General features: G+C 37.2%; 1 protein-coding gene across 1 annotated transcript in view; it reads right to left on the reverse strand.

The window, feature by feature from the left end:
* Positions 1–26,488, reverse strand: part of LOC139721534 (carboxypeptidase A2-like) — a 30,577-nt gene that overhangs the window by 1,614 nt on the left and 2,475 nt on the right. The window contains exons 3-11 of the mRNA XM_071632848.1: positions 20,995–21,010; positions 16,629–16,710; positions 10,488–10,607; positions 8,433–8,546; positions 6,636–6,737; positions 5,592–5,696; positions 3,975–4,088; positions 2,764–2,854; positions 692–912 (exon numbers count right to left, since the gene is read on the reverse strand). Coding sequence (XP_071488949.1) covers positions 692–912; positions 2,764–2,854; positions 3,975–4,088; positions 5,592–5,696; positions 6,636–6,737; positions 8,433–8,546; positions 10,488–10,607; positions 16,629–16,710; positions 20,995–21,010 — 965 coding nt within the window. The remainder of the gene's footprint in view (positions 1–691; positions 913–2,763; positions 2,855–3,974; positions 4,089–5,591; positions 5,697–6,635; positions 6,738–8,432; positions 8,547–10,487; positions 10,608–16,628; positions 16,711–20,994; positions 21,011–26,488) is intronic.

Raw genomic sequence — 26,488 nt, forward strand, 5'->3', positions numbered from 1 at the left:
ATGACTGGAGGTTTCAACTTGCCAGTTACTTTACAAAGACAAAGAATCAAGGATCGATACATGTGCTAATGGTTAAAATTCCACAGGATGGCTTCACTATCTTAGCTTTTCTCTCAGCTCAGAGGGCCGGTCAGTACCTCAGCATTTGAAGGCAGATATTAAAGGAATCGTACAGTTTTGGCGGAGACCTAATTTCAGGTTTCCAGCCTTTTTTGGTGAGATAATGAGAAACCTCTTATGAAATATGAAAGAGCATGTAATTCTATGAGGAATTCAACGTTTGTTTGATGAATATTTGTTTTGAAATGGCTGAGATGTCCAAAAAAAGAGAGATTGTAATAAAGTGTGGGACCCACACTTTGTTTTTAGATGTTTCAGTCATCCCAAACCCAATTTTCATCAAATAAACTTTGAATTCCTTTTAAAGTGGTATGCTCTGTACTATATCATAAGTGTTTTCTTGGTATCTTGCAAAAAGTTAAAGGCCCAATTCTCACCTCCACCAATACTGTACCATCCCTTTAATGCAGTTGCAACAAGAGGGGAAGAGTGGGTTAAAGATTTGTCCAAAAATGTGAACACAGCAGGATTAAAGGGTCTCATGTTTGAGAGGTTGCCATGGTTGCTTTACTATAGTGTTCATACAATGACCTATATACATACAGAATTGAGAAAATTAGATCAAACATACAAGGTAAGCCCTATCCTCCTCGTGTTCAATCAGTCTGGAGCCAGTGTAGCCCCAGGGATAGAGCCAGTACTGTCCGTAGCTGTGGAAGTCCATGAAAAGCTTAACACCATTTGTGGCCTGCTGCTCAAGTAGGAAGTCAGTCACGCCAATGTGCTCCGGTTCAGACAGTGGGGAAGGCCCGTAGTAAAGCTCACTGCAGCTGTTAGGGCTAGCTCCTGGTCCTGTGGTTAGAGAGAAAAATGGCAAGAGAAACAGGTGTGGTTTCTTAGATGTGATTGTTACTCAGAAGGGTGATGAATGATTAGAGCTTGTCTCTATTTCCTCTCATTTTACAATGTTTGATCTGCTTGATATGTTCTGAAACATCACGGCCAGGGTTTGATACTGTAGTTTTGGGCCCTGGAGAATAAAATTAGTAAATTGCTACCTTCGTCACATATTTTTTTGTATGTTTATTTTGAATGCAGCAAGTGCATATTGCTGGAGTGTGTATGTGCGTATGTGATTTGACCATAATTTTATTGTTGCACCGAAGGCAATGCAAGACAATATACAGTGGACTACCGTTGTAACGAAGTCCTCGGGACCGGTAGTTTTCTTTCGTTATAACCGAACAAATAAACAACAAAAATACATATAGTGGATGACGTTGCGGCCCGAATTTTTACTTTGTTGTAACCAGAATTTCGTTATAACCGTGTTCGCTATAACGTGAGTGCACTGTATAAAGTGCACTCCCGTTACAATGAACATGGTTATAACAAAATTCTTGTTTCATCGAAGTGAAAATTCATATCCCCAAATGATTATCAATATAACTTTTTATATTTTGAATAAAGAATTCATCCTCTAGTGATTGGTTGAAATAGCTTTACATGATTATAGGTATTTTCAGCTATGCCAGAATGCTGGCATGTTTGACACAAAGCAATTCTGACATTGCGCACGGCTTCATACTCTCACTGTGAATAATGTAACAATTTCTAAAGCAATTCTGATATTGTGCGCTGCTTCGGACGGGTCAGTGTAGGATCCCTCCACAACATCGCATCCACCACACGACTTCTCGCCACACATTTCCCTTTTTTGTTTAGATTTTTTATCCAAAATATTAATCATAAAATACTCTGCCTATATAGTTTCGAGTTTCTGGATAAAACCAAGGAGGCTAAAACTAAAGGCCTCGGTGCCTCCAAATAGTACTGTATTTTAGAGTGACTCTGTCCATAGTTTGACCAAGAAACCTTCAAGGCAAAGTATATTTGTATAATATACATGTACTTTGTACTTATACTGTTCGGCTGTAACGAGATTTTGATATCACGGAAGAAAATCGTCGGTCCCAAGGACTTCGTTACAACGGGAGTCGCCTGCATATAGAACCTACTTTTTTTTTTTGTAGTGTAAACTGTATAACACGTTGCAATTGGATACCGCTGTGTACGTTTGTGACCAGCTATATATATATATATATATATATATATATATATATATATATGTGTGTGTGTGTGTGTGTGTGTGTGTGTGTGTGTGTGTGTGTATGTGTGTGTTCCATGATGTTTTCCCTGAAGGTTTAGTTCTTTCGTTAGTTTCTCAAAGGTACCAATTATTGCGTCTAATCTCCCGTTCACATGTGCGTCCCATTTACAAACGACCTGCCAACATTCGCAAATATGCTAGGTAGATCCTACTGGGACAAAGGGACGTTTTTATGTGACATTCAGAATTACACTTTTCGCAAGCAGTGCGAGTCATTATTATGCACTTGAACAAAAATCAGTATTTTTCCGTTCAACTATTTTCAAACTCTTTTTGCGTCTCTCTTTTTCATGTACAACTTGTTCATTTTGACGTGTAGATATAATGTACAGTCAAGGTGGACTCCCGTTATAACGAAGTCCTTGGGACCGGCAGTTTTCTTTCGTTATATCAAAATTTCGTTACAAGCGAACAAATAAACAAAAAGAATACATAGAGTGGATAATGTTGCGGCCTGAATTTTTACTTCGTTGTAACCGGAATTTCGTTATATATCGTGTTCGTTATAACGGGAGTGCACTGTACTTGCTTACCTCCCCACGCATATGCATAATTCCTGTTAAGATCAATTCCTGTGCATATATTGCCGTCCGGTTTGCGTCGGTTTTTACGCCACATTCGATCCTGTGCAGAGGATAGAAAAAAAAAAAACAAAACAAGAAAATTGAAAGTCTTTGGAACTTCCTGTGTCGTGCATTGGAAAGAACAGAACATGAAGGGACGTGGTAGGTCTCTTTAAATTGCGCTCTGTGCACTGTCAAAGAATCAATGATATACACGGAATTTCTAAAAGGTCCGTGGTAACTCCCGTCCCCTTCGTGCTGATTTGACCCCTTTGACTTTAATTTGATATGATTATTATTGTTTTTGCATAGTAAAACCAAATGTGCATTATTGATTTTGATATATTTCATACAATGATTATTGTGGGTTGCTCGTCACAAAATGGTCATCAAATATTTCTACATCGATAAAAATATCTGAATTATTACAAAAGATATCCAGGAAGATTCTTAAGCAACAGTCGGCTTAAACTTTAGTTCAGATGTGTATTTCCAAACGACAGGTAGTCGATTTCTTCAACAGAAGAAATATCAATTATCTATAATATGTAATGTATATGTGAAAAGAAAATTATGTATTATGTCCATATCATGCAGCAGAGAATGGGAGGAAAGAGAAAACGGACGAAATAAGGGGAGAGCTTGAAGAAAGATGAATACGTTCTACAGGATGTAGAGGAGATGCCGTTAGGCATTGCTGAGTGTGATGTGATGGAGACTGGACAAGGAGCATCGTTATGTATCTCATATCGCTCTTGAAGGTTGAAGTCTTTTGGAAACCCTCTCCATCATTGTTGGAGTGTTATTTGAGATTGTCTGAATAGCAAAAACCAAATTGCAGCTCCAGCTACTATACTTCTGTCAAGAGATGTATGCGGTTATTAAAACTCTCTCGCCAAATTTTTTGCACCTGAAATGTGTGCAGGTAGAGCACTAATTATTGCTTCTATGAATTATGTGTTACCCTGCATAATGACCAAATTACTTGTTTTACTTGTTTACGATATATGAATTGTCGTTTTTCAGTTTGGATTAATAAGCTATGATTCGTAAAACCCTAAAACGTGAAAAATATTATGGAGACTTCAAAATGTTAGTGCAGATATCAACAGCGGTGCGAATGTGCACAAACTGACATGTCAAAATGTGATAGGACGTTTAGGGTGCAGTGATGTGCTCACATTTTTCCACGTATAAGAATATCCATCTGGGTTGAGAACGGGAACGATATACCAGTCGAATGTATCCAACATGGCACGCACGAGAGGGTCGCCGTCGTCATAGCTCTCAGCTAGCTGCAGCAGATATGAATATTGTCATCAAAACATCACCATTAGACTATTTGTAATTCAGTTTTAACTCAGTATTAAAGGAAACAAAAACCCAAAGAGAAATGACATTTAAGTGAAGGCAGCAACATTAGTAAAACACATCAGTGAAAGTTTGAGGAAAATCGGACTATCGATGCAAAAGTTATGAATTTTTAAAGTTTTGGTGTTGGAACCGCTGGATGAGGAGACTACTAGAGGTTATGATGTCATGTGTGGACAACAATATAAAGAAACTATAAATGGAATTCCACAAAAATTCTCTTTTCTAGCATAATGAAAGAGTATTTGACTAACCGCTTTCAGAGAGCAGGGGGAATATTGCTACCCTTAGCATATGTCAGTATCAAGTTGATGGAATGTGTAATTTTCATGAAAAATGAACTTTTGTGGATCCAATCCACATCATTTCTCTTTGGGTTTTGGTTTCCTTTAATACGTACAGCTCAATATTCATAAGACATCACCGCCAAAGCCCCCGCCCCCCCCCCCCCATCCATGACTGTGAATTAGTAGGTGTGACCACTCTTTGCCGATTTGTGAAGGTGTCGACAGAATCGTAACTAAAACGCTGCTATAAAGCTTGAATAGATTCATTTCAATTTGTATTTATCGTGTCTTTCCACTAAAGGTGTAGACATTATGTCTTATTTGATCTCCCTGGCGTTCACTCACATTTACTGCTGCCCATACACATTGATAATGATTAGCTCTGACTAGACAGTCAATAATTTATCAGATTGCTTGATAAATCTCAGAACATAATTTTATTTCAACATTTCATTTCTCAAGTAGCTAATATTTCATGTTGGTATATAGTATACAGTCGTATCCAATTGTATTACAAAGCAACTGACCATAATAATATCTCGGCCTATCACACATTGTAGATGAAGTATAATGGTGTAATTCATGAAAAGTTAAGTGAATATCACTGGACTTGAGATAATTATTTGAATTTTACAAATTTCATCAACTTGATATTTGGACAAGTTTAAGGGCGCATAATTTCTTTTACATATGATTTCAATTTAATAAATTTCACCAAACTTGATATTTGGACCAGTTTAAGGGAACATTTCATATTACGTATTGGAAATAATATATTTATCTATATTGTAAATTTATTCACTTATGTGTTAATGCATTTTTGTTTACTTATCCCTTTATCCATTTCAGTTTGCTATATAGTCAGCTAGTCGTACTGTCAGTGCAAGATGAACAAAAGAAGCTGACCCTTGCATGGTCAATCAACATTTGGTTTTTATGTAGGCTATTTCGACAGTGGAATCAATATGCATCCCGTATATCGTAAATGTTTTAACGCCTTAATGACGGGATATTATCTGGGGAAGTGTTATTCAAATGATTCTATACCAGGGACGGATCCAGAAATTGTGTAAAGGGGAGGCGCCTTAACCGATTTTTTTTTCTTTTAAACACTGTATCTCATGATAAAGATCGATTTACCTTTTTGATGAGAAAGATCATGGTGGCGGGACTGATCCATTCGCGAGCGTGAATCCCGCCTTGGATGTAAGCCACTGGTTTACTCGTTGAGTCGGGCGTTCCGAGCTGCGAGGTGCAATTTAGAGAAAAAGCGAGCGCATTACATTCAGTCGTAATTAAAGCACGTGATACTGGCTTCGTACAACAATCAAGGATATCTGCAATAGCAATACGGTATCATTTAGTCATGGTAGCCTCTTGCCTTCATCGCTCTTCTAGCACGCCTTACCATTATTATTACTCAGCCTTGCCAGGCATGCCAGGTACATTGATACTAGTAATACATTGTACACCTGGGTCAAGTCAGACATAGACTTGACCCAGGTCCATATAGCATTTTCTATATATTTACTTTATACTATATATTTACTCTGCACAATATCGTTATTCAGGTTTCGAACTTATGATTTTGCAGGGCCAAATCTTCATCGACTAGATCACAGGGCTTCCAAACGCCTGGTTTACAAACATTTACAGTCTGAGCATGCAGGAATAGAAATATAATATCCATTGGAAAATGACGTTCACTCAATGAATGTCATAGGTAATTATAAATAAGCTTTATATGGACGAAATTGGTAAAACTCGTATAGGAACTACTGTGTAGTGAAACTGCTGGACACTTTGATTTAGGCAAACCGAACCAAATACAAATTACTACGTCATGATGTGCATTAATGATATCCTGGTGTTCTTTTGATCAGAGATTTATTTCCCGGTAGTTAAACCAAGGAGAATACCCAGAACCCGGGGACCAAGAACGGGATAAATGCGTTGATTGTGATTGATGTAAGACATGAAATTAATTACCGTATTTGATCTGATAACTATTCTTATCTGGATGAAAGAAATTTCGTTGTGCTATCATTGTTTCCTCTGCAGATCTACGGGTTGGGTTATACATATCTTCCTTTTTTTTGTCATGTGTGGTAATACTGGAATAGAAATCCTTACAGTCTGGATTCCATGTTGGGGAGGAAGGCTTAGCTTGAATTTGTTGTATACCTTAATGGCTTGAACAGGTCGATTTTCGTACGAAGTCGACAGTCTCTCTTCAGTCGCAATGTGTCCATTCTCCGCCACGAAATCAGTTATCCACTGGTAAATCTGCAAGAACATCGGGAAGCAAAATGGAGGAGAAGAGTTGAACGAGATTGGGGACGGCGGGAAGGATGGGCTGGCGTCGTTGATAGCAAGAACGTAGAAAAACATCAGAACAACATCCACAGATATCACATTTACGTTTAATGTGTATGAAGTGAATCATCTTGAGAATACTGCACCGAATAGAGAGAGAGAGAGAGAGAGAGAGAGAGAGAGATAAAGTTACAACTTTAGATGTGAGATAAACCTTATCACGAAAAGGGGGACATCATTAGATGAAAATGATTACTTAGTTGCAATAATGATAAAATGCATGAAACATATCCCGCAGAGTATTTCGTTGATGAGATATTTTGATATCAAGTCAAAACATGTATCGTGAAAAAAAAAATGCGTACATTATTTGGATTCCATTATACTTAAAGGTTTAATGCACAATTCATTTCTTCTAAATGTATGAAGTGAAACAACATAAGTGATGCCTAAAGCGTCATCATCCTTCATCGTAATCCAAAGTCGTTCAATGTATAGACGCTAATTGCAGTATATGTTGCTCTTCTCAGCTTAACTTGAAAGGTACATGACGAAGAATGATGAACGGAATAACATAAATCACATCCATTGTTATTGGCGAGATGATGGATTATGCATACATTAAGGCTCCTCCGAGAGCGCTTTAGCCATCTCGGCCTAATTTTAGCATGGCTTTCATCTTATCCATTATCATCATTATTTTGTCACTGTTTGTTATTTTCAATAAGCCAAGCACAAATACATATTTTCAGCGTTATCACATTAGAATAAAACAACAACAACACAAGATAACATACTTTCGTCAAAAACATCTTCTGTGCGAATACTATCTCTGATATTTATGTATACTTCATTCAGAGAAGAAAAGTTACGGAAATTCATATTCTCTTTCAGATCTTAGCGTAACCACATCCTCAGATACAATTATTTTGGACAGATGAATGTGTGGATTTGAATTTTATTCAAGATTTCACAGAATATACTTAAATTATTCATCTAAAAAGTACTAACAGTAATATCTATTATGAAACAATTGGTGGAAAAAAATTTCTAAAGGGGAAGGGGTGACAAAAACCCCCCAGCTCAACATTCTATTATTGTAACAGGTTAAAAGGGATTGTATAGTTTTGGTTGAGACCTAACGTCAGGTTTCTAACATATTTGGGTGCAATAGTGTGTATGAAAGAGTGTGCAATTTCAAGTGGAATGTAACGTTTGTTTGATGAAAATTGCATGGTTTTGACAATTTGAAATCGGCTGATATATCCAAAATAGAGCAATCCTGATATAAAGGTGGAACCCAACTTTTATTACGATCGCTTTGTTTTACTTTGTTTTTTTTTATGTCTCAGTTATTCCAAAACTGATTTTGATCAAATAAACTCAGAATGCCTCTTAAGGCATGCTCTGTACTATTTCATACGTGGTTACTTGATATCTTGCAAAAAGTTAAAAGCCCAACACCTCATCTCCACCGATATTATATACCATCCCTTTAAGTAATTCTTGTTATACCACAATCGATCATAGATGACTTAACATTTTTGGTGACTACGAAGGTTTTAAAATCTAGATCACATGGGTATTTCATGTTTACATCACTCAAGGAACAGGTGGTGTATGAATGGGGTGTAATCGGGTGGATCAGTTGATCGGAGTACAAACCTCGTCAAGGGTGTGGTAGATGGTATATTCAAACTCATCCACGCTGGTAGCCTCCCGTCGACGCCGTGACATGGTTTCGGTGGACTGGTCTAATACGTCTTGTAGGTTCGAAATCTGAAGAATGGGGGGAAAACGTGAGATTTCTTCATGTCTTTCAATGTTTATACGTGAACTTCTGAAATACTGTCTTCATTTTTTGACGAATAGAAACTGATTTCCTCTTTATATCTTTATAAATTGAGACGTTAGCAGTATCACATTTTATCGAAAATAATGACTAAGATGACCTCGCCTTCTCTATAGGCCTACTTATTTAGCATCATAATTATCATACACACAAACATTCAGACATTAAAATGAGTTTAACCCAAGTCAGAGGAAAAGGCAGAGGTGTTTATCAGTTAAGATCATTTCCAGCAAAATATAAACCAACTTCATAATCTTGTTCAAGTTTTTTTTTTATTAGTCGTATATTCATACTGACAGAATTGTATTTAGGGATCACTTATAGAGTTTGAACCCTTTTTTCCTCTCTCTGTCGTTGCACCTTGATGAGATCTCTGACAATGTTGTCTCTGTCCTTCGTAGTCACGCACGCGTTAAGTGTTGGAGATTAGATGTGTGATGACTACTTAAGATGGATCAGAGAAAACAACTGGCAAACGGAACAATGAGTCAACCGTACACAATACTGTTAAAAGTCACTTGAGAAGTATACCAGATTTTTGGCAGTTTTCCAAGCCATGATACCTTTTCTCGTGAGATTTTAATTGTTTCCTCTAAAAAGTAAGCAGTAAGTAAAACAAGACCAAACAAACTTGCACTGTTCCTTCGCCACCCCGTTTGGTTAATGAGACCACTAGTTCTCTGTTCTGATGGTTCGACATTGGTTGGTGACGTAGGCCTATATAGTTACAGAATCGTGCGTTCTTTACAGCATGGCGCCACCCCCCCCCCCCCCCCGCCAAGGTTTCCCTATACCACGTGAGGTATAAAGGGAGTTTGCTTTATGACCCACAATTACTTTGACATGACCCAAAATTAAACACATGCATCATTTTCGAAGAAATTTGATATAAAAAGGGGCAGAAGATAAAACGATGATCGTTTAATAGGCGTCAGCGAGTTGACGACAGTAAGGGTGCCAAAGTAATATGATGGTTATTGACCATGAGTGCATATAGTTTCCCTCATCATGTTGGTATAGCGTGAAATATTACAAATCACACACACACAATTTTTATGATAGACACATTATTTCTTTGGCTCTGATTGGCATGATGTAATTTCATATTCATTGAGACCGAGGAAGAGAAATTTAATTGAGATATTTCGGTCTGTTCATGTACAAAACAATGATTTCTATCTGATGAAGTGTTTGGTCAACATGATCACTCCTGCTATTTAAGATTAATTGCTGACATTCAAAATGTAGAGATATTCTCCTATTGTTTTTCTTTTCGCTGTCCCGTTATCACATTACCGATATCATTAAAACAATTTTTTTTTGTCTCTAGATATAAGAATGAAAATCTCACCTGATTACATAATCCCCTCTAACTCTTCCTCTCCTTGTAAGAACGAGCAAAACAGCTAATTACACTTTTCTTTCACCAACTCTCAGGGCACAGACGTTTGGTATCTCTTAAACTGGTTTTGTTTAACCTCTACATGAGATACCTGTGTTAGGATTGGAATACTACAATACAAAATTGTTCTTAAGATCATTTTTCTTTGTGTTGAAAAGACCGCGTGAGTTCACTATATCACACAATGATAGTGCAAGCATGTCATGCTAGAAGATGTCAGCCAAGTTTCACCCACGGTTCATGAGTTATCGTGATTCATGTATCGAGGTTTTTATTGCGTCAGTCATTCACAATTAAATTTTGTTGATTCCCAAAGATGAGAGGATGAACCCATGTAGACAATCTCGGGTCACGAACTATGAAGTTGTCAGGATACAGACAGCTATAAGTTGTTGAGTCCTGACTGGGCGCGGTGATACAGGGTGTCAGTTATTTGTGGCAAGCATAACAACCTGTCTGTGTTTACCAGCTCAAAGTGATCGACGTGATTGGCTGAGAGTACGTCGAGGAACTCGCTCTGCCAGTGCGGCGGGACCATGACGTCAGAGGAAGACCCAACGTGCCTGGCATGCTTCCAGTAGTCGACCTGTGGGGGAAGTGCGACATTGACCGAGTTCATAAGGAATATCATAGTCAAAGGGGTATGCAGTATATCAATCTCATATCAAGTGTAGTTTGTGCATTATGAAATGATGGTGAATCTGAAAAGAAAAAGGTTTACAATACTGTCCAATATCATGACCGGGTGTTAAGTAAATGATTGATTTTTTTTTTTCTTAGACTTTGAGGATAGGGTTTGAGCACGCACTCTTATAATGAACATCTATTGTGTATATCTATCTCATATAGAGTCTTGAGAATAAAACGCAATATGTGTATTTACAGAGAGCACTTCATGTTTTAATTGTCATCAGTGAAGATCATTTTGTATAAACCCGCACTTGTCTTTGACTTACCTGGAGTGAATGACGAGCCTATATCACACATGAATTTTTAAGTACTACATGTATAGCCTTTATTATACCGCGTACGGTATGTCCCAAAAAATTTACAACGGGACCCTCCGCAATGATATCTTTAAAAATAGAGAATCAATCTAAATACAAATTCAGAGTATGAAACTATAACTCATTGCTCACATCTTACAGAAAACCCCATTTGATTTGCTTCAGTGGTCAAAGTAAAATGAGGAGTTTTGTAGAGGATGTCAGAAATCTCTTCCCTCCAAGTTCTGTCTATTGTATTCATGCACAAGAGCTTCAAAGTGCTAAACTTGGAAGAATCAGACTCATGACATGCTTTACAACAATCCACATTTCTCTGTGACCGCTTAACCAAATTGAATTGAGTTTTCTGCAAAATAGAGCTAAGATGTTATATTTTAAGACTCTGAAGCATCATTTAGACAGTTTAATCATATTGGGTGTAATCAATGCGAAAATATGATTATTTTTTTTTTGGGGGGGGGGACATACTGTATAGTAGGGCTCACTGCATGGCATATTGAACTCGACTTACTAGTTTTGCGATTATTGCATGTTTTGGCACAGCGTATGCAAAATTCAGGATCGCATAATCGTGGATAGTTTACAAAGAAGAACGTATTTTCAGATATTTTTTTTATGTAATGTATCTGTTTTATTTGGAACCACAGCTCGGATTTTCCGAACAGTTATCAAATCAAAACAAAAAATAGATGCAAACTTTTAAGGACATTTGTGCAAAACAGGGGAGAAAAAAAAATTCTGCAAAGTCATTTAAGCAGAAATTATCAGCTATTAGCCATGACAGGTGGCGACGATAAAACGGAAACAACAACATGATTATGCATATAATTGCCAAGCTGACTGGAGAATCAGTGATTTATACGTAACCTCCCGTTGTCGGGACATTTAAGAAGTGTGCAACTCGGTATCTTTTCAACTAAAGAATAAGCCGTATCTAACAATTTCATTTTCTTCAGTGCTTTCCCAATAATCGCTACATTTCACTCCCTCTTCACTATGTTTACTTGGCAGGGGTCGGCCTATATCAGCCTTCCCCTGCCCCAACTCCTTTGGCTCTTAGAAACAACGAAAACTGAAAAAAGAGAAAAATACAAGAAAGCTCATGCCTTTAGGAGAGTTCCGACTCCGCTCATCTGGGGAGGAGACATTGCCCCCTAACTCAACCACGAGGACCACCCCTCCCCCCCCCCCCATACTCAAAACATGTTCAACTGCCTCTGCTGAGAAGTAATTTGGAACTTACTTAATCGTTCATGCGTTTATACTCCTTCACGAATGTTTGTTAATTTGTTAAATCCCCACAATTCCTTGTCTGCATATACTTTACAAAGTGGGAGCAATCCATCAATGATAGTTAATGATTAGTTTTGGTAAATGCAACAATTACATCAATCAGGATTACACTGAACAACCTTAACTTGACATGCCTGATAAGAACTGGAAATTAAGCATGTGCTTGGCCGTACTTAGTACAGCTCTAATCTGTGATAATCATAATCAATGTAAACAACCTCTTTGAGCAAGTGATAATGGCTGAGAATCGAACATGTGTAGGGATTTATGCCTTAAGAAGTGCGGGCCTTTTCGCGTTCACCTCACCCTGGCATGTACAATCAGCATGAGAAGCAGATCATTACTGTGCAGTGCATGCGTTTCAAATTTTCCCCAAACTATTATTACACTCGAAAACAGCCTTACCCAGTTTATACCCCACTAATAATGTGTGGATGATACGTCCATTGTTCCTTCTTATATCCCTGATCTAACTTTATCTTTCTTACCCGAAAACAAGTGAATTTCCGAAGCAGTCATTCTATCACGATATGACGCACACTGACGCACATTGTTTTAAAGACCTCCACTCGGGATAGAATTAACAAGAGGCAATATGCTTGCAAGCCTTATAGGGAAGCTTTACCAGGGCACGATTATGCAAAGGACGTCAGGTGCATACTTCTACTAAATTCCTCAATGTACTAACCAGGGAGGTGGTACTACCCTTCTTTACACGCACACACACACACACACACACACCACCACCACCACCACCACCACCACCACCACGTAAACACACGCACGCCGTGACTGTGTTCGTACACAGTTCGCAAGTTATCAACACTGTTTGCATATGGAAATAATGGTACAATCAAGATAAGATACATAAGCCCCCCCCCCCCCTTATACAGTGTAGTGACACCCCCTTACTACAGGCGGAAATTGATGTTGCTCAAGATGAAGAAATATTTTCTTTCTCTCTTTACAGCACAAAATAAGTATTTTGTATACATCCAGCGAATCTTTCTAGAGACAACATACCGGGACCCCATACCATACACAGAGAGTTATCAGGGTCTATACTGTAATAGGTTCATTGCGTTTTTTGTTGTTTTTTTTTTTGTGCAATGTGTCGATGCATAGATTCATAAATCAAAACAGATTCAACATCTTACGGACTATACTCATGTATAAGGCTGCATGATAGAACACCTTATTGACTGCTCATAAAATAAGGGCTTACTTGACGATGTTATTAGTGTGATATTGTTGGCTTACATAATGCATACAAGTGGCCCCATACTAGCTGTCACGTTGATGCGTCATTCTAGCAGACAGAAATACATCGGGGTTCTTCATTTCTGTCGAGTTTATCAATTTTACAAAACCACCGGCATAAGTTCAATCTCTCATTAGCCAGTTTTACATATTTCATTCAGAACACGTGTGCGAGTTGATGTGTGAAATATCTTTGATAAACATTAAAAAATGATTGAATTAATAAGTCCATGGCGTGAAGCCATGCATGCATGAAGCAAACCATTGTAATGAGAAGAGAGAGATTCGAATGTTTCCGTTTAAATCATAATGATTGTTCTCACATAAGTACATTAAATATTCTGCGAAGTTAAAGGAATCGTACAGTTTTGGTTGAGACCTAATTTCAGGTTTCTAACATTTTTTGGTGAGATAATGAGAAACCTCTTATGAAATATGAAAGAGCATGTAATTCTATGAGGAATTCAACGTTTATTTGATGAAAATTGGTTTTGGAATGGCTGAGATATCGAAAAAGAGCGATTCTAATAAAGTGTGGGACCCACACTTTATCTCGATCGCTTTGTTTTACTTTGTTTTTTATGTTTTTGTCATTCCAAACCCGATTTTCATCAAATAAAGTTTGAATTCCTCTTAAAATGGTATGCTCTGTACTATATCATAAGTGTTTTCTTGGTATCTCGCAAAAAGTTAAAAGCCCAATTCTCATCTCCACCAATACTGTACTATCCCTTTAAGTGTTTCCTAAGACATACCTAAATGTCATTCTAAACTGAAGGAATTTGTATATAAACGCTAAAAATTAGCCCAGAAGACAACTCGGAAAGGTTAAAATTGAACGCTGCGATACGGTTATCCCGTGACTGAAATTTGAGTTAAATAGTGCAAAGCGGAGTAATTTCCATTGCTTTGGCGTGAATTCGTATCTTTTATACAACTCTTTGCTGTATCTATCTATAAATCACCTATAGGATAGTTTGACAAAGAAACAAAACATTTCGTTCGCTTCGAGTTTACCCATCGGGTAAAGATATAGTTTCATGGAAACTATAAATGAAAACAAGCAAAATCACATAAACTTCCAAACATTGTTAGGTAAAGTTCAGAATATGGTAAAGAAAATTTAGTTAGTAGTTATTGAGGCATAATCACATATATAGTAACTCGTGTGTCACAAAGGGTGTCTGACAGCATACTACTGTCTTTAAGAGATAGTTCACAGGAAACGCTCGTGGCTTTTGCATGCACTGAAGTCATTTTATCACAGGATTTTTAATTTGCTACTGAAAAAAAAGGCATCAAAAATTTCAGAGGATGGTCTTCACACAAAGGAATTGTGGTTTCAAGGTATTTACATAACTATTTTATATTATATCGAGAATGTAATGATATTCCTGAAAATTGATTTTATCATGTAGGAATGCTTTTGTCCTAAAATAAAACTGTGAGTGAATATAACATAACATGATACTCGATCACGGCAACCTCAAATTTGAGACATCATAAGTGAAAAAAAATGTTAGCATTTAGACAAAAAATGAATTAGAAGAAACAGTTGACAACAGTGCAAACAGGTGGAGGGTATGTGTATTTTCAGCTTCTTTTTTCGGCGCAATCTTGACGTGATTACAATGCTGGGTTGGTTAGTCTTCATCTTACAAATTTATGATTTTTAAGTGTCAAGATTTCGATATGCTAGACTCACATACATTTTAAGTCTGAGCTTTAGCAATTCCTATATATTGTACCTCAGAGAAATATTTTAGTTTAAAGAAAAGTTGAGAATAGGTCCCTTCCTTCAAATAATCTACTGGTATATAATGTCGTGATCAAGGAGTACAGCTTCATTACAAGTTAGATAATTATTACAAAGGTGCTGATGGTCACAAATCAACACAGACAGACAGACAGACAGACAGACAGACACACACACACACACACACACACACACGGCAACATTGTTAAGTTTCAAAACAGAGCTTTTAATTGTGGTACTTTAATCCACTTGGATTGACAGAAACCCTCTTAAATCTAAAGGACAACTTCCGAGGCATTACAGTGTTTTTCCAGAAGCAATTTATAGTGAATTTTTCATCTATTGTATTCGTATTGGGTAAATGCAATTCCGGCCTGTCTACTTCAGGTGCAGACGGTAAATTTGCAATATATCCGCCGATGGCGTATACCGGAACTACTTCATTGCCTTCATGCAGCGAGGAACCCCTCTCTGGTTAATGGGCAACGGGCACCGACCCATTGTTTTCCTGTGGAATACGGGACGGTGGTCTTTCTGGAGGAAACTTGTTCTTTACACTTTTGTTATGACATGTGGACGTGTGTAAATCCTTTTCGTTGAAAACTTGTCAACAGGGAACTTTTGTGATAGAAAAAGGTCGTAAGTCTGTGCCTACCCTGAGTCAACAGTCAGTGTTGATATGGATATCACCCTCTCTTCCTCCAATCTTTGTTGTAATTATCCGAATTGGATGTCTAAACTAAAATTAACTCGGATGTTGCCATTCTGTCATCGGGGAATCAAACTCGTGCAATCTCTACACAGAGGCCACGCTTTGTTGTTAGTCATATAAATCCAGGTGGAAAGTCATGATTCAGACTGTCCAGGTCAGTTAAAACCTGAGTATTTGTCATGAGCACTTCTGGTGGCCTCTGTACGTGTGAATTATTGATACTCGTTGCTTCTTTCCGATCGAAAGTGATACAGGTATCCCCGCTGTGCAGCATGACGATTGCCCAGAGATACTGAGCAGAGGAAGAGGAAAGTGTGGAAAGCTTCTCAAAAATACAGATTGTTTGAAACGTGATTAGACGCTGTTCATATCATCTCGATGGCAACGAATCAATGCGTGAAGAATGAAATATTTCCGATTTCGTTGCCATCTTAATCTTACAACAGTTTTCATGAAAGCTTATTCTCTGTCAATATCTCCCAAATATCACTTCGGATTTACTCCTTCTCCATTTTTCTTCAGTGTGTGTGTGTGTGTGTGTGTGTGTGACACAATATGATAGGAGTGGACGTCTCTTACCTTGCCCTCCCACACTTCATGTAGCGTTTTCAGCCACTTCTGGTCATCTTGCGAACGTGGCGTTATACGAATCACTTTGTAGCTGGAAAATTCAAAATGAAACTCAGTGGGAGAGATATAGGATATTCATGTAAACATGCACGCATTCACAGTATACTTATACATATAATAGCTATTTTGCTATTCTTCTAATTTGAGTTAATGTGACACAAAATATTAATCAAAACCAGACTGAAATGAAAAGTTTTCCCATACACCACTCTTGATTCTTGATGAAATAATCCCTAAAGCACTGCAACACAGCTAGACTGGGATGGGTCGGTGCAGTGACAGTACATGTATGTGATGGTGCACGTGTTATACCAAAATATATGAAAAATATACCAACGAATAAATAAATAGATATGTATATATATATATATATATATATATATATATATATAGTATTTTGTGGAATTAATTTAAAAAGGAGTAGTGCCCAATTAATGTTATAGTGGTCAAACCAGTAGAAGATGAGTCAGGCGTATCTAGTCTGTTGTATAATATTCATAGGAATGAGATTAAGGAAGACGTCCCCGATGGCAAAAAAAAAAAAAAAATCCGTCTCATTTTGAAATGTGGGCTAGGGAGATCACCAATCAAAGCAAATCATATCAAACCAATTAATCAGACCATGCCATATCGTATTAAAGCAGCAGTACTTTCTTTAAGCTACATGTTAGACAAGACCCTGTACTGCTCGTTCTCTGGGGAGATAAAAATAGCCGTCAACTCGTCTTCATCGATTGAGGTCAATACTTTAGATTCAGTGTCATCTGTTTGGGGATCACTGCCAATTTCTACTGAGAGAGGCTGTGTCTTTGTTTTTACCGTCTGATATGTCGGTACAAAGAGGTGTGGCGGGAGATATACTGTTAGCGCGAACTACGTTTCCGCCCTGACTCGTTGTCATGGGAACAACTTCTTCCCCAGGCGCTGAGAGGAACACATAAGGGATTCAGTGAGCAATGTTACGTCTGACCTTGAAAAGGTTCCCAAAATAAGCAGTCATAGCGTCTCTGAGAAGCCCAAAGATATTTGTATACAATATATATAAATCGGTCATTTTCATATCAGTGAGGTGATTTTAGATATAAGAAAAAAAATAAAGTTTTGTATATTTTGCAAGCACAAGGAAATATTTTGCAAGCACAAGGAAATATTTTCACTGAACAAAAACATGAAGCTCTTGCTTTAAGACAAAATATAAATGTGTATTTCATAAGAACCTTAATTGTCTATACTCTAATAAATATTGATAAATGCAAAGATTAATGACGCTGTTCAATACTTTTCACATATAATTTACCAATCGAATGAATATATTTGACTATTCCCTCAAAATAACGTGTAAGGTGGTGATAATTATGATGGCTGTTGTCATTATTGCCCGGGTAGTGCTAACAAGCTCCATTTCCATGATTACTATATACATAAATAGACACTTCTTTATCTTTCATTAAGATAAGATATCACGCGGGTTCTCAATCTCAAAATTAAAAGAAAAGTAAAAGATCATTGGACAGGAAACAACAAAACTCTCATGCGCAAACATCGTATCTATCAATTATGCCTGTAACTCTTCCATTTTCCTGATTTATGAATTGTGACGGGTGCTATTTCGAGAGCAAAGCGCAACCTGGTTACTTTGAATGTCTGCAGAAATAATGTTTTAGGAGTCAGAAATGCTTGTCTTCAATTGAAAGCCTCTTATATGGCACGATATGCCTACTTTTTGTGGAAGCTGCAGAGGCAGACACTAACCTGGTCTGTCAGTCGGTCACAGGACATAGCGACAGATATCTTGACAAATTCTACTCATCTTTCCGAATTGCACTGCAGTCTCAGATCTTGTGACGCACGATGAAGATGGATTAATAAATTGATGGACTTCGGCGTTTGGCAGTCAGGCTTTCAACCCCCCCCCCCCCCCTCCACTCACGGGTTTCCACAAGCAGTGAATCATGATAGAGAGTTCGGACATGATAACATGGAGTATCTTTTACTGAAATGTACACTGCAGGAACTGTCTATTCAAAGACTGAATAATGTTAAGACAATCGCCACAAATGTTAGATTACGTGAAAGGAAATTTTGTGTTACAGGTCTGTAAAACCTAGCATAGACCAGTAGACATTATTAATACCTATATACGAAATTCTAGTGACAAATCAATGACTATTTAACAGAAAATGGCATATTTCTATATGTCTAATTGATTGCAAAGATAACATAGTTGATATTCTACCTGGTATTCTTATTCTATTATAGCTGTACAACGTCTGTAGATTTGCTCTCCAATTTGTACAACATTTATTACACAAGGAACGTCTCCTTAGCAAGTCTGACTTGGTTATGGACAGCAGGACCCAAGAAGTTTGACCAGTTAACAAGTATCGGTATAGGTGAATTATAGATTTTTTTTTTAATACTAAAATTTCCCTGTGTTGTCAAAATAGTACGCATGCAAACACTTTAGTCCAGATAGCGTTCAACAATAAAGAACTTACGTCTTACTTATGTATACGGTTCTGATGGAGACTATTCCAGCGGCCTAATATGCAATTAAGGCGTAGAATTTGACCCATCTTTGATCACACGACTCCTCTCAGGCCAGAGTTCACTCAACAGCACATATTTATATAACTGCACCCGTATAATTGGGTCCCATATTAGACAGCAACAAATATCCTTCGCTCTTGTATAGGTGTAAAGTCTAGTATGCTCTGAGTTACCATGATGGAATAAGGACATTCTGGGAGATTTGAAGTTTATAGCAGCCCACTCTGAATTGATGAAATAGTCCATCTGCTGTCAGTTAGTAATGTCGATTTTAATATTGACAGTCATCATCCCGAAAAGGGTCATTTAAGTCTGCCTGATAAACTTATGAAGACATTAATGTAGGGTAGTGTGGAAACCAGTGGCCAGTTTCATGAAAATTATATCAAATACAACTATCATTTGCAATATAAAATAGTTGTACCTTGCAATGAATGAAGGTTATCAACCAATCAGTTGCAAGCATACTATATGACTTTTGCTTTTATCATATGCAATCATTTTGACGGACAATACATGTATTGCAAAGAGTTATTATAAAAATGACAAGCATCCTCAGATCCGAAGTGTTTATGGATTGAAGCCGACAATGGTTTGATAAGGAAAATAATCAACCGTACAAATTTATTCTACAAGCTGCATGTCTGTTCTGTGCGCTTCTTCGTAACCAAAATTATGTGAGGACAGGTGCATAGAGCATTTATATCTTTTCGGCTTTTTAGTTTGTTTTTTCATCACATTTTAAGCAATAAGATACCTACAGCTATTCAGCAAACATGCATCAGTAATAGAATATGATATGCGACAATTATGATACTGTAGTGAAGTGACTTTATCAAAATTTGTGAGTTGGTGGAATGAAGTCAATCTCGCGTTATATTTTCCGACACGTTAAAAGGAAACAAGAAATTTGTCTCCGTATTGTGAGTTTAAAATACATACATCACAAGACAATTTCAATACGTTTTACATTCGGTAAATTACGTTTCCTGTCAGCCCTGAGATCTTCAAACGACCACTGTTTCCTGACTTTCTACCAAACTCTTCACGGACACTTAAACCAAAGTTAATATCAGCAAAGTGTTTCTGAACATTTCAGAAATACACTGTCTTTAAAATTCCAATAAAAGCACTGTCATCATGCACATGGATTTCTTTTTCTTTTTCTTTTTCACCAGAGAATTTCACATAATTATGTCATGATAGTTCTTATATCAACGTTTCTTAATCTCAACATCTCTATCCTTCTGAATCAGTGGCAAAGTGGTTATAGTGACGGTCAGCAAACTTCCATTGTAGTTACAGGTGTATATAGTGCCAAAGGGGACAATGTCAACGAAGATGACAGGATCACACTGTTGGCATAAATGGATACAGGAAACGATCGCACATTCCTTGTTAATCCGTGTTAATAATCAAGACACAACTAAGAAAATAAACCTTCATTATACAAATAATAAACCTTTCACTTGATATTGTTAAAATCGTTTTCTTATGTTGAGCTCTTGACGACGTCAATAAGCAGCGTTGAGATGGTCTCATTTTATGCTTTATTTTTCGTATGAGGTCATGATAAAGAAAAGAATGAATGGTTATGTCCCTTGTCACATCACACTTTCTAAAAACGAATAGTGACATGATAGGCCTATTGAAATCATTAGACGAACAATCAACTCGAAAGTACATGCCAGAGGAAATCACTTTACATAAGTTATCACCTGCTTTGCCTCACTTACTTATAGAAAGGATAATGATAGGTACTCACTTGTCGTAGCGGACAGCTGCGTGGGACAGCACGGAGAATAAGGCGACGGCTAGTAGACAAGAACACTTCATCGCTGGTTTCTTTCTCTCTCTAGTACTGACTCTATGAATGAAATCCTGAACGCACAAACTCCCCTGCTTTTATTCGGATACTGCATTTCACGCCAATCGAGTCACTCGCGTAATTTAGCGCAGGTGATTGGTAGATGCATTTTTGATAAAGCGATAATGTCAAGCGGGTATTTTAAGGGAAATGAGCAAACATCAGGACGCTGTTGGTAGAACGTGGTTTCATAGCATAATATTCGCAGACTGACTTGATAATGGATTTTACTCATCTGAGGCGGTGCCGGCTTCAAAGAAAAGGAAACTGCTGGTTTTCAGTCACATTTTTCTATTTGGAGGCTTTTGGTTTTTTCGCGGAACGCAAAAGTTGGCATGCCCAGAATGGATGGAATCATGGGGCGATTTGGCAAGGTTTGCGATATTGTCTCTTGTTTCTCGACAGCCTCAACGAGAGAGCCAAACAAACTACTCTGTGCTCAGAGAAAGGCCTACTTTATATAAGAGCAGTCGCTCTCGTGGCCTCATAACAGTAAGACGATGGGGGGGGGGGGGGGGGGGGTTGAGGGAAGGGCACACCCAGGGGAATACTTACGCGACATTTTGGTCAGCTGTGGCAAAAGTTCTATAAATACGGTCATCGTTTTATCTGAAACTTATTGAAACTATTATGATCATGTGCTGTATGCATTTTACCTTGTCTTTTTATTTCGAAGTATATGTACATGAATACGGAATTATGATTTAAATACGAAGTGTAAGAGCATGTTGACCCAACTATTCAGTCATGTCAACACATTTCCCCGACCCATTCCTTTAATGATTGTAACTCCAAAACGTGCATAGTCCTTTTGAATTTAAGTCCACGTATTTGAGATAAACAAGAGCTTGATTTTGAAGTAGAATACCAATTGATTCATTTTATTTATTCATTAAGTCTTCTTTGAAATCAGGGTAGTCTTTATTCAGAGCCACTAAGGCCTGCTTTACAAGGGAGTCCTGCGTTGATATACATTACATTACATGCGCACAAATAAAAGACAAGAACAAAATGAACATAAATATGGTACAGTTAACGAACAATCGGTTTTTTTTTCAGAGCATAAAGCACATGAAAAGAAAGTAAAAAGAGCAGAAAAAATAGAAATAAGTGACACTATATGTTATCCACTGCATAGCTAGTGCAAATGGTTCATATCAAATAAGAGATTTATGTTACGATTCGTAAATGTTTGCAATGAAGAGGATGTTCGAATAAGAGTAGATTTAACGCGTTAAATGATTTGCAATAGAATTCATAACGCAATTCATAACGCATCCTTATCTTGGGAAAGTTAAATCAATCATAAATTACATGACGTATGTTTAAATGACCTGAGGGGATGTCGATTGCAAGTTCAGGGTGTGCTTATTAAAATGTTCAACATTTATTCGAGAATCATTGCAAATTCAACAAGACGTGGTACGAGATCGAACCTATAAGAAATTACAAACATATTAGGGGGAAGTCAAAAGCCGAAGGTCATGGAAAAAAACATTAAACTAATTTTCACGATTACATGAATAATTATAAGGGATATTTCAGGTTTCGGAGTTGATTTCTGGGCAGAAAATCAGTATAGTGAAACATCAATAACTTTAAAGGGATGGTATAGTTTTCTAAGAGGAATTAAAAGTTTATTTGATGAAATCTTTTGAAATGGCTGACATATAAAAAACAACAACAACAACAAAGTCAAACGAAGTGGTTCCCACCTTTTATTAGAACCTCTTTGGTTTTGGATATCTCAGTCACTTCAAAACCAATTTCTTTCAAAACCAATCTTAGAATCGTATGCTCTTTCATATTTCGTATGACGTTTCTCATTATCTCAACAAAAAAAGTCGGAATACTGAAGCCCATCTTAACCAAAACTACATCGTCCCTTTAACTTTGTTATCAAACCTTAGGTGTCAAAATAATGTCAGACTCGCATTTGTGCATGTGCACTGTTCTATTAGTGGACGAAAATTCGCAAATGAGAAGTTTGATTTCTATAGTACATGCACCTATTTCACAGGTCAGGGAAAATTAATAAAAATAAACGTTGAGGGTCATAAGTTCTTGCCTCTATCAGTTGATGCAATGTGTTATTGAATTCCGGACTATAAACCGCTTATACTTGCATGGATTGTGTGAAATGACTAATGGGTGGCCGCAATTGGAATGGAGAGGGGCCCATGATAATATTCATTACCTTAAGGAGGTCGATTTGTCTCGGGACCTCATGACTTATTAATGATTGGTCAAAACGTTTGAATTTACGGGCCTACTCTATAGGTTACTCATCGGCATTGCAAGTAACATTATCATCATAGGGCCCTTAGTCTAAGGAGACCGTCATGTCAAAGGGGCCTACTGTACAAGTGGACATCCGTGCTGAACGAGGCACTTCTAGTGTCGTAAGGTTGTACAGGTCAAACCATGAGGCGTGAAAGTAGGTTATTTTTACACTTTTATATAGGGCAATAGCCTTAAATGATTGTCTATTCATAAAATCAAGAAAAAAGATTCACCCACTTGTTCCTTTTGTATAAATCGCCTGAAACTTTTCTTTTTTACGCCTGTTCATTCTATTCCCCAATTTAGGGCTACTGACAATGGTAAAAGATAATAGATATTATTAATCACAAGGAAAACAAAAATTAAAACTTTTCTTATTTTGAGAAAATTACTATACTTCATATTTTTTATCCTTAAAGTATTTCATGTCTGTGAATTTTTGAATAAAACCCTTATTTTGGAACCTTTTATGGCTTACTTCAAATTCAAATGATTTTATTTCCATATAAAATTATACAAAGCAATATACATAAGCAATATACATGAGTACATAAGATTTTAAGGAACTTTGAATCACATAAGTTTCAACAAAACATAAAGATGATATAGGAATAGAATACAGAATTTCCAAAAAGAAAGCTAAACTGGCCACTCATTTTCAAGAATGGAGGTTTGAAATTTAAATTGAAACTGTGGTTACAGGGTATTTTGTCACATTGTTTTGATATGCAATATTTTATGCATTCATATTTCTATAATATGCTGCGTCTTTTTTTCCTTTATTTGTCATTCTGTAATTCACTTGATTTCTATTCTTTGCTGTTAATGCTATTTTTTTAAACTATTGAATACTAACTTATATGAAAAGGTTTTTTTACCTTTATTGTCACTCTGTAAGCCAAAATTAATTTCATCACGTCAATTTATGAGTAAACGTCTGTTTGTGTTCATGTTACCAGGTCAGCTGAGTTGTATTAAGGCACTATCGCAATGATTTGCAAAGATTTCTTATACAATAATTATCAAAACTGGTGCTCAAAATGAGTAATGCTATGAATATATCAAAATATTTCGTACGAATTTGGGACCGATCTTTCAAAACCAATTAACATTGGCGAAAAGGTTTTGCTTAACATTCATTTTAGTGCGCAATGAAATTGTTTCGTAAGTGACCTTAGTTACGTCATTTTACGAAGTACGACAAAATACTACTTTATTTGGTTTTCATTTTTGTATTCATTATTTGCTATTTTTACGCTGTGTTATGTAATGTCAGTTGCTTGTGAAGTCATAGTTGCTACGATGTGCATTATTAGGATTTATGTTATAGACCAGGTTTTGCTTTTTGCATACTCTATTAAATTGTTAGGTGCATTGCGGAAACGATGGCGAATGCCCAACAGGGTAAGTAATTTAATTTCATGTTTGTTGTACGTGACGGCTGAGGAAACTTTGGTTGCTTATAAATAAGCAAGACCATGGGACCAACGGCAATATAGCCCTATACGGAAGGATTAGGCAATGAGGATAGAGTGTTTTGTCTTTGTGACACATCCGCTTTAGCCAGGAGACTAGAATCACGGACCTTGTGATTGATAATCCATGGTCTAATCCACTGAGCGAAGTCACCTCTTCCTCTTTTTAAGAGTAGGCCTACACTTTGGGTGCCATTGGCAAACGGACAAGTGGATTTGTGCAGTTGTGGCACTCTGCCCGTGGTAAAAACTAGAGTGGAGGGGCGTATAGGATGGGATTCTGTGTCACGGAGGACGTCACCTCACGATCTACAAACGTGTCTATAGGCGAAGACTATAGATATAACCGAGGTGAATTTAGGCTTCCATTTTGACGACACATCCTGTGGCCATCACTCAACAAGCATGGGCGCTGTATCACGGAAGGAAGGAGTTATAAGTTATAGGATGAGAACTTTCCGTATCTATAGACCGTTCTATCTCTTCTCACCTCCCTATAGCTCTCCTCATCCCTCCTCTCTCACCAGTTAAGTCTATTTTCAACCCTCGTTTCTTTCTTCCTATCTCCTGCTCTTAGTCTCTCATCCAGCTTTGTCTCTTTAAATACACCTATATTTATACATCTCTTTGCAATCATAGTGATGTATATAGAGAAATTTGTACGGTTGTGTCTCAAATTTCTGTATTACACCCGATGACTTCCTCTGTAATCCCGTTTCCTTCTATACTCCTATTCCATAAAAGTGCTGCCATGAACAGTCTCTGAATTTCGCACGACAAGGTGGCACTCACGCCATCTTACGGCAGGAAAACGCACAGATATAATCATTTATCATCATTTCTCTATTTCTTATGCACTTTATCTCTGAATGTCGTCGTTTTTCAGTTCGATCTTTCCTTTTCTTCAACGTGAAGCCCCCTTCGAAGAACAAACGTAAGACGTTCAGTGGTGGCCATACAAAGTTTTTTCTTTTCAATATTCACGAAAGCACCACACATCGCAATATTGCCTTTCTTTCGCATTAAAGGGCAAGTCTTGACCAGAAATAACCGAAGTTTAAAAAAAACACCAGGACGTACAATAACTATTTACAAGCACAATACAATGTACTAAATGACAATTTTATGAAAATCGGAATGAAAATATATTGGAAGTTATTAAATTCAAAGACTCGCCAATCTTTGCACAACGATAATCCTCAAACAGTGGATAAAGAATATGTAACCTGATGATGTGATCAGCTCACAATTTTCGATTGATCGTATGTAAACAATATATGGACAAAAATTCAATTCTTCTGCTATGAAGGTGTAAACATGTTATTCAAAGCTGAATAACTTCAAAAATAATGAATCAGTCAGACATGTTTTTATTTTCGACTGATTTCGACCGATTTTGTGAGAGAAAAATGAAGAAGGAAATTTCAGGATTTCATGGATAAACTTTTAGGGAATAGTGCGGCGATGATATCATCATCCTACTTATTTACATATTCATATTGACTCGTGCTCAAGAACTGTTTTGTATAAACTAGAGAGACTTTGCAAAATAAGTTCCTTAATCCTTATAAGACCGACTTTTAAATGACCTGGATTTGCCCTTTAATTTCTGCGCCTTTCATTGCTTTGCACGT

Source organism: Diadema antillarum, unplaced genomic scaffold (assembly GCF_040938485.1).
Source record: "Diadema antillarum isolate AM-2024a unplaced genomic scaffold, OU_Dant_1.0 scf00000145, whole genome shotgun sequence".
In the NCBI taxonomy this organism is placed as follows: Eukaryota; Metazoa; Echinodermata; class Echinoidea; order Diadematoida; family Diadematidae; genus Diadema; species Diadema antillarum.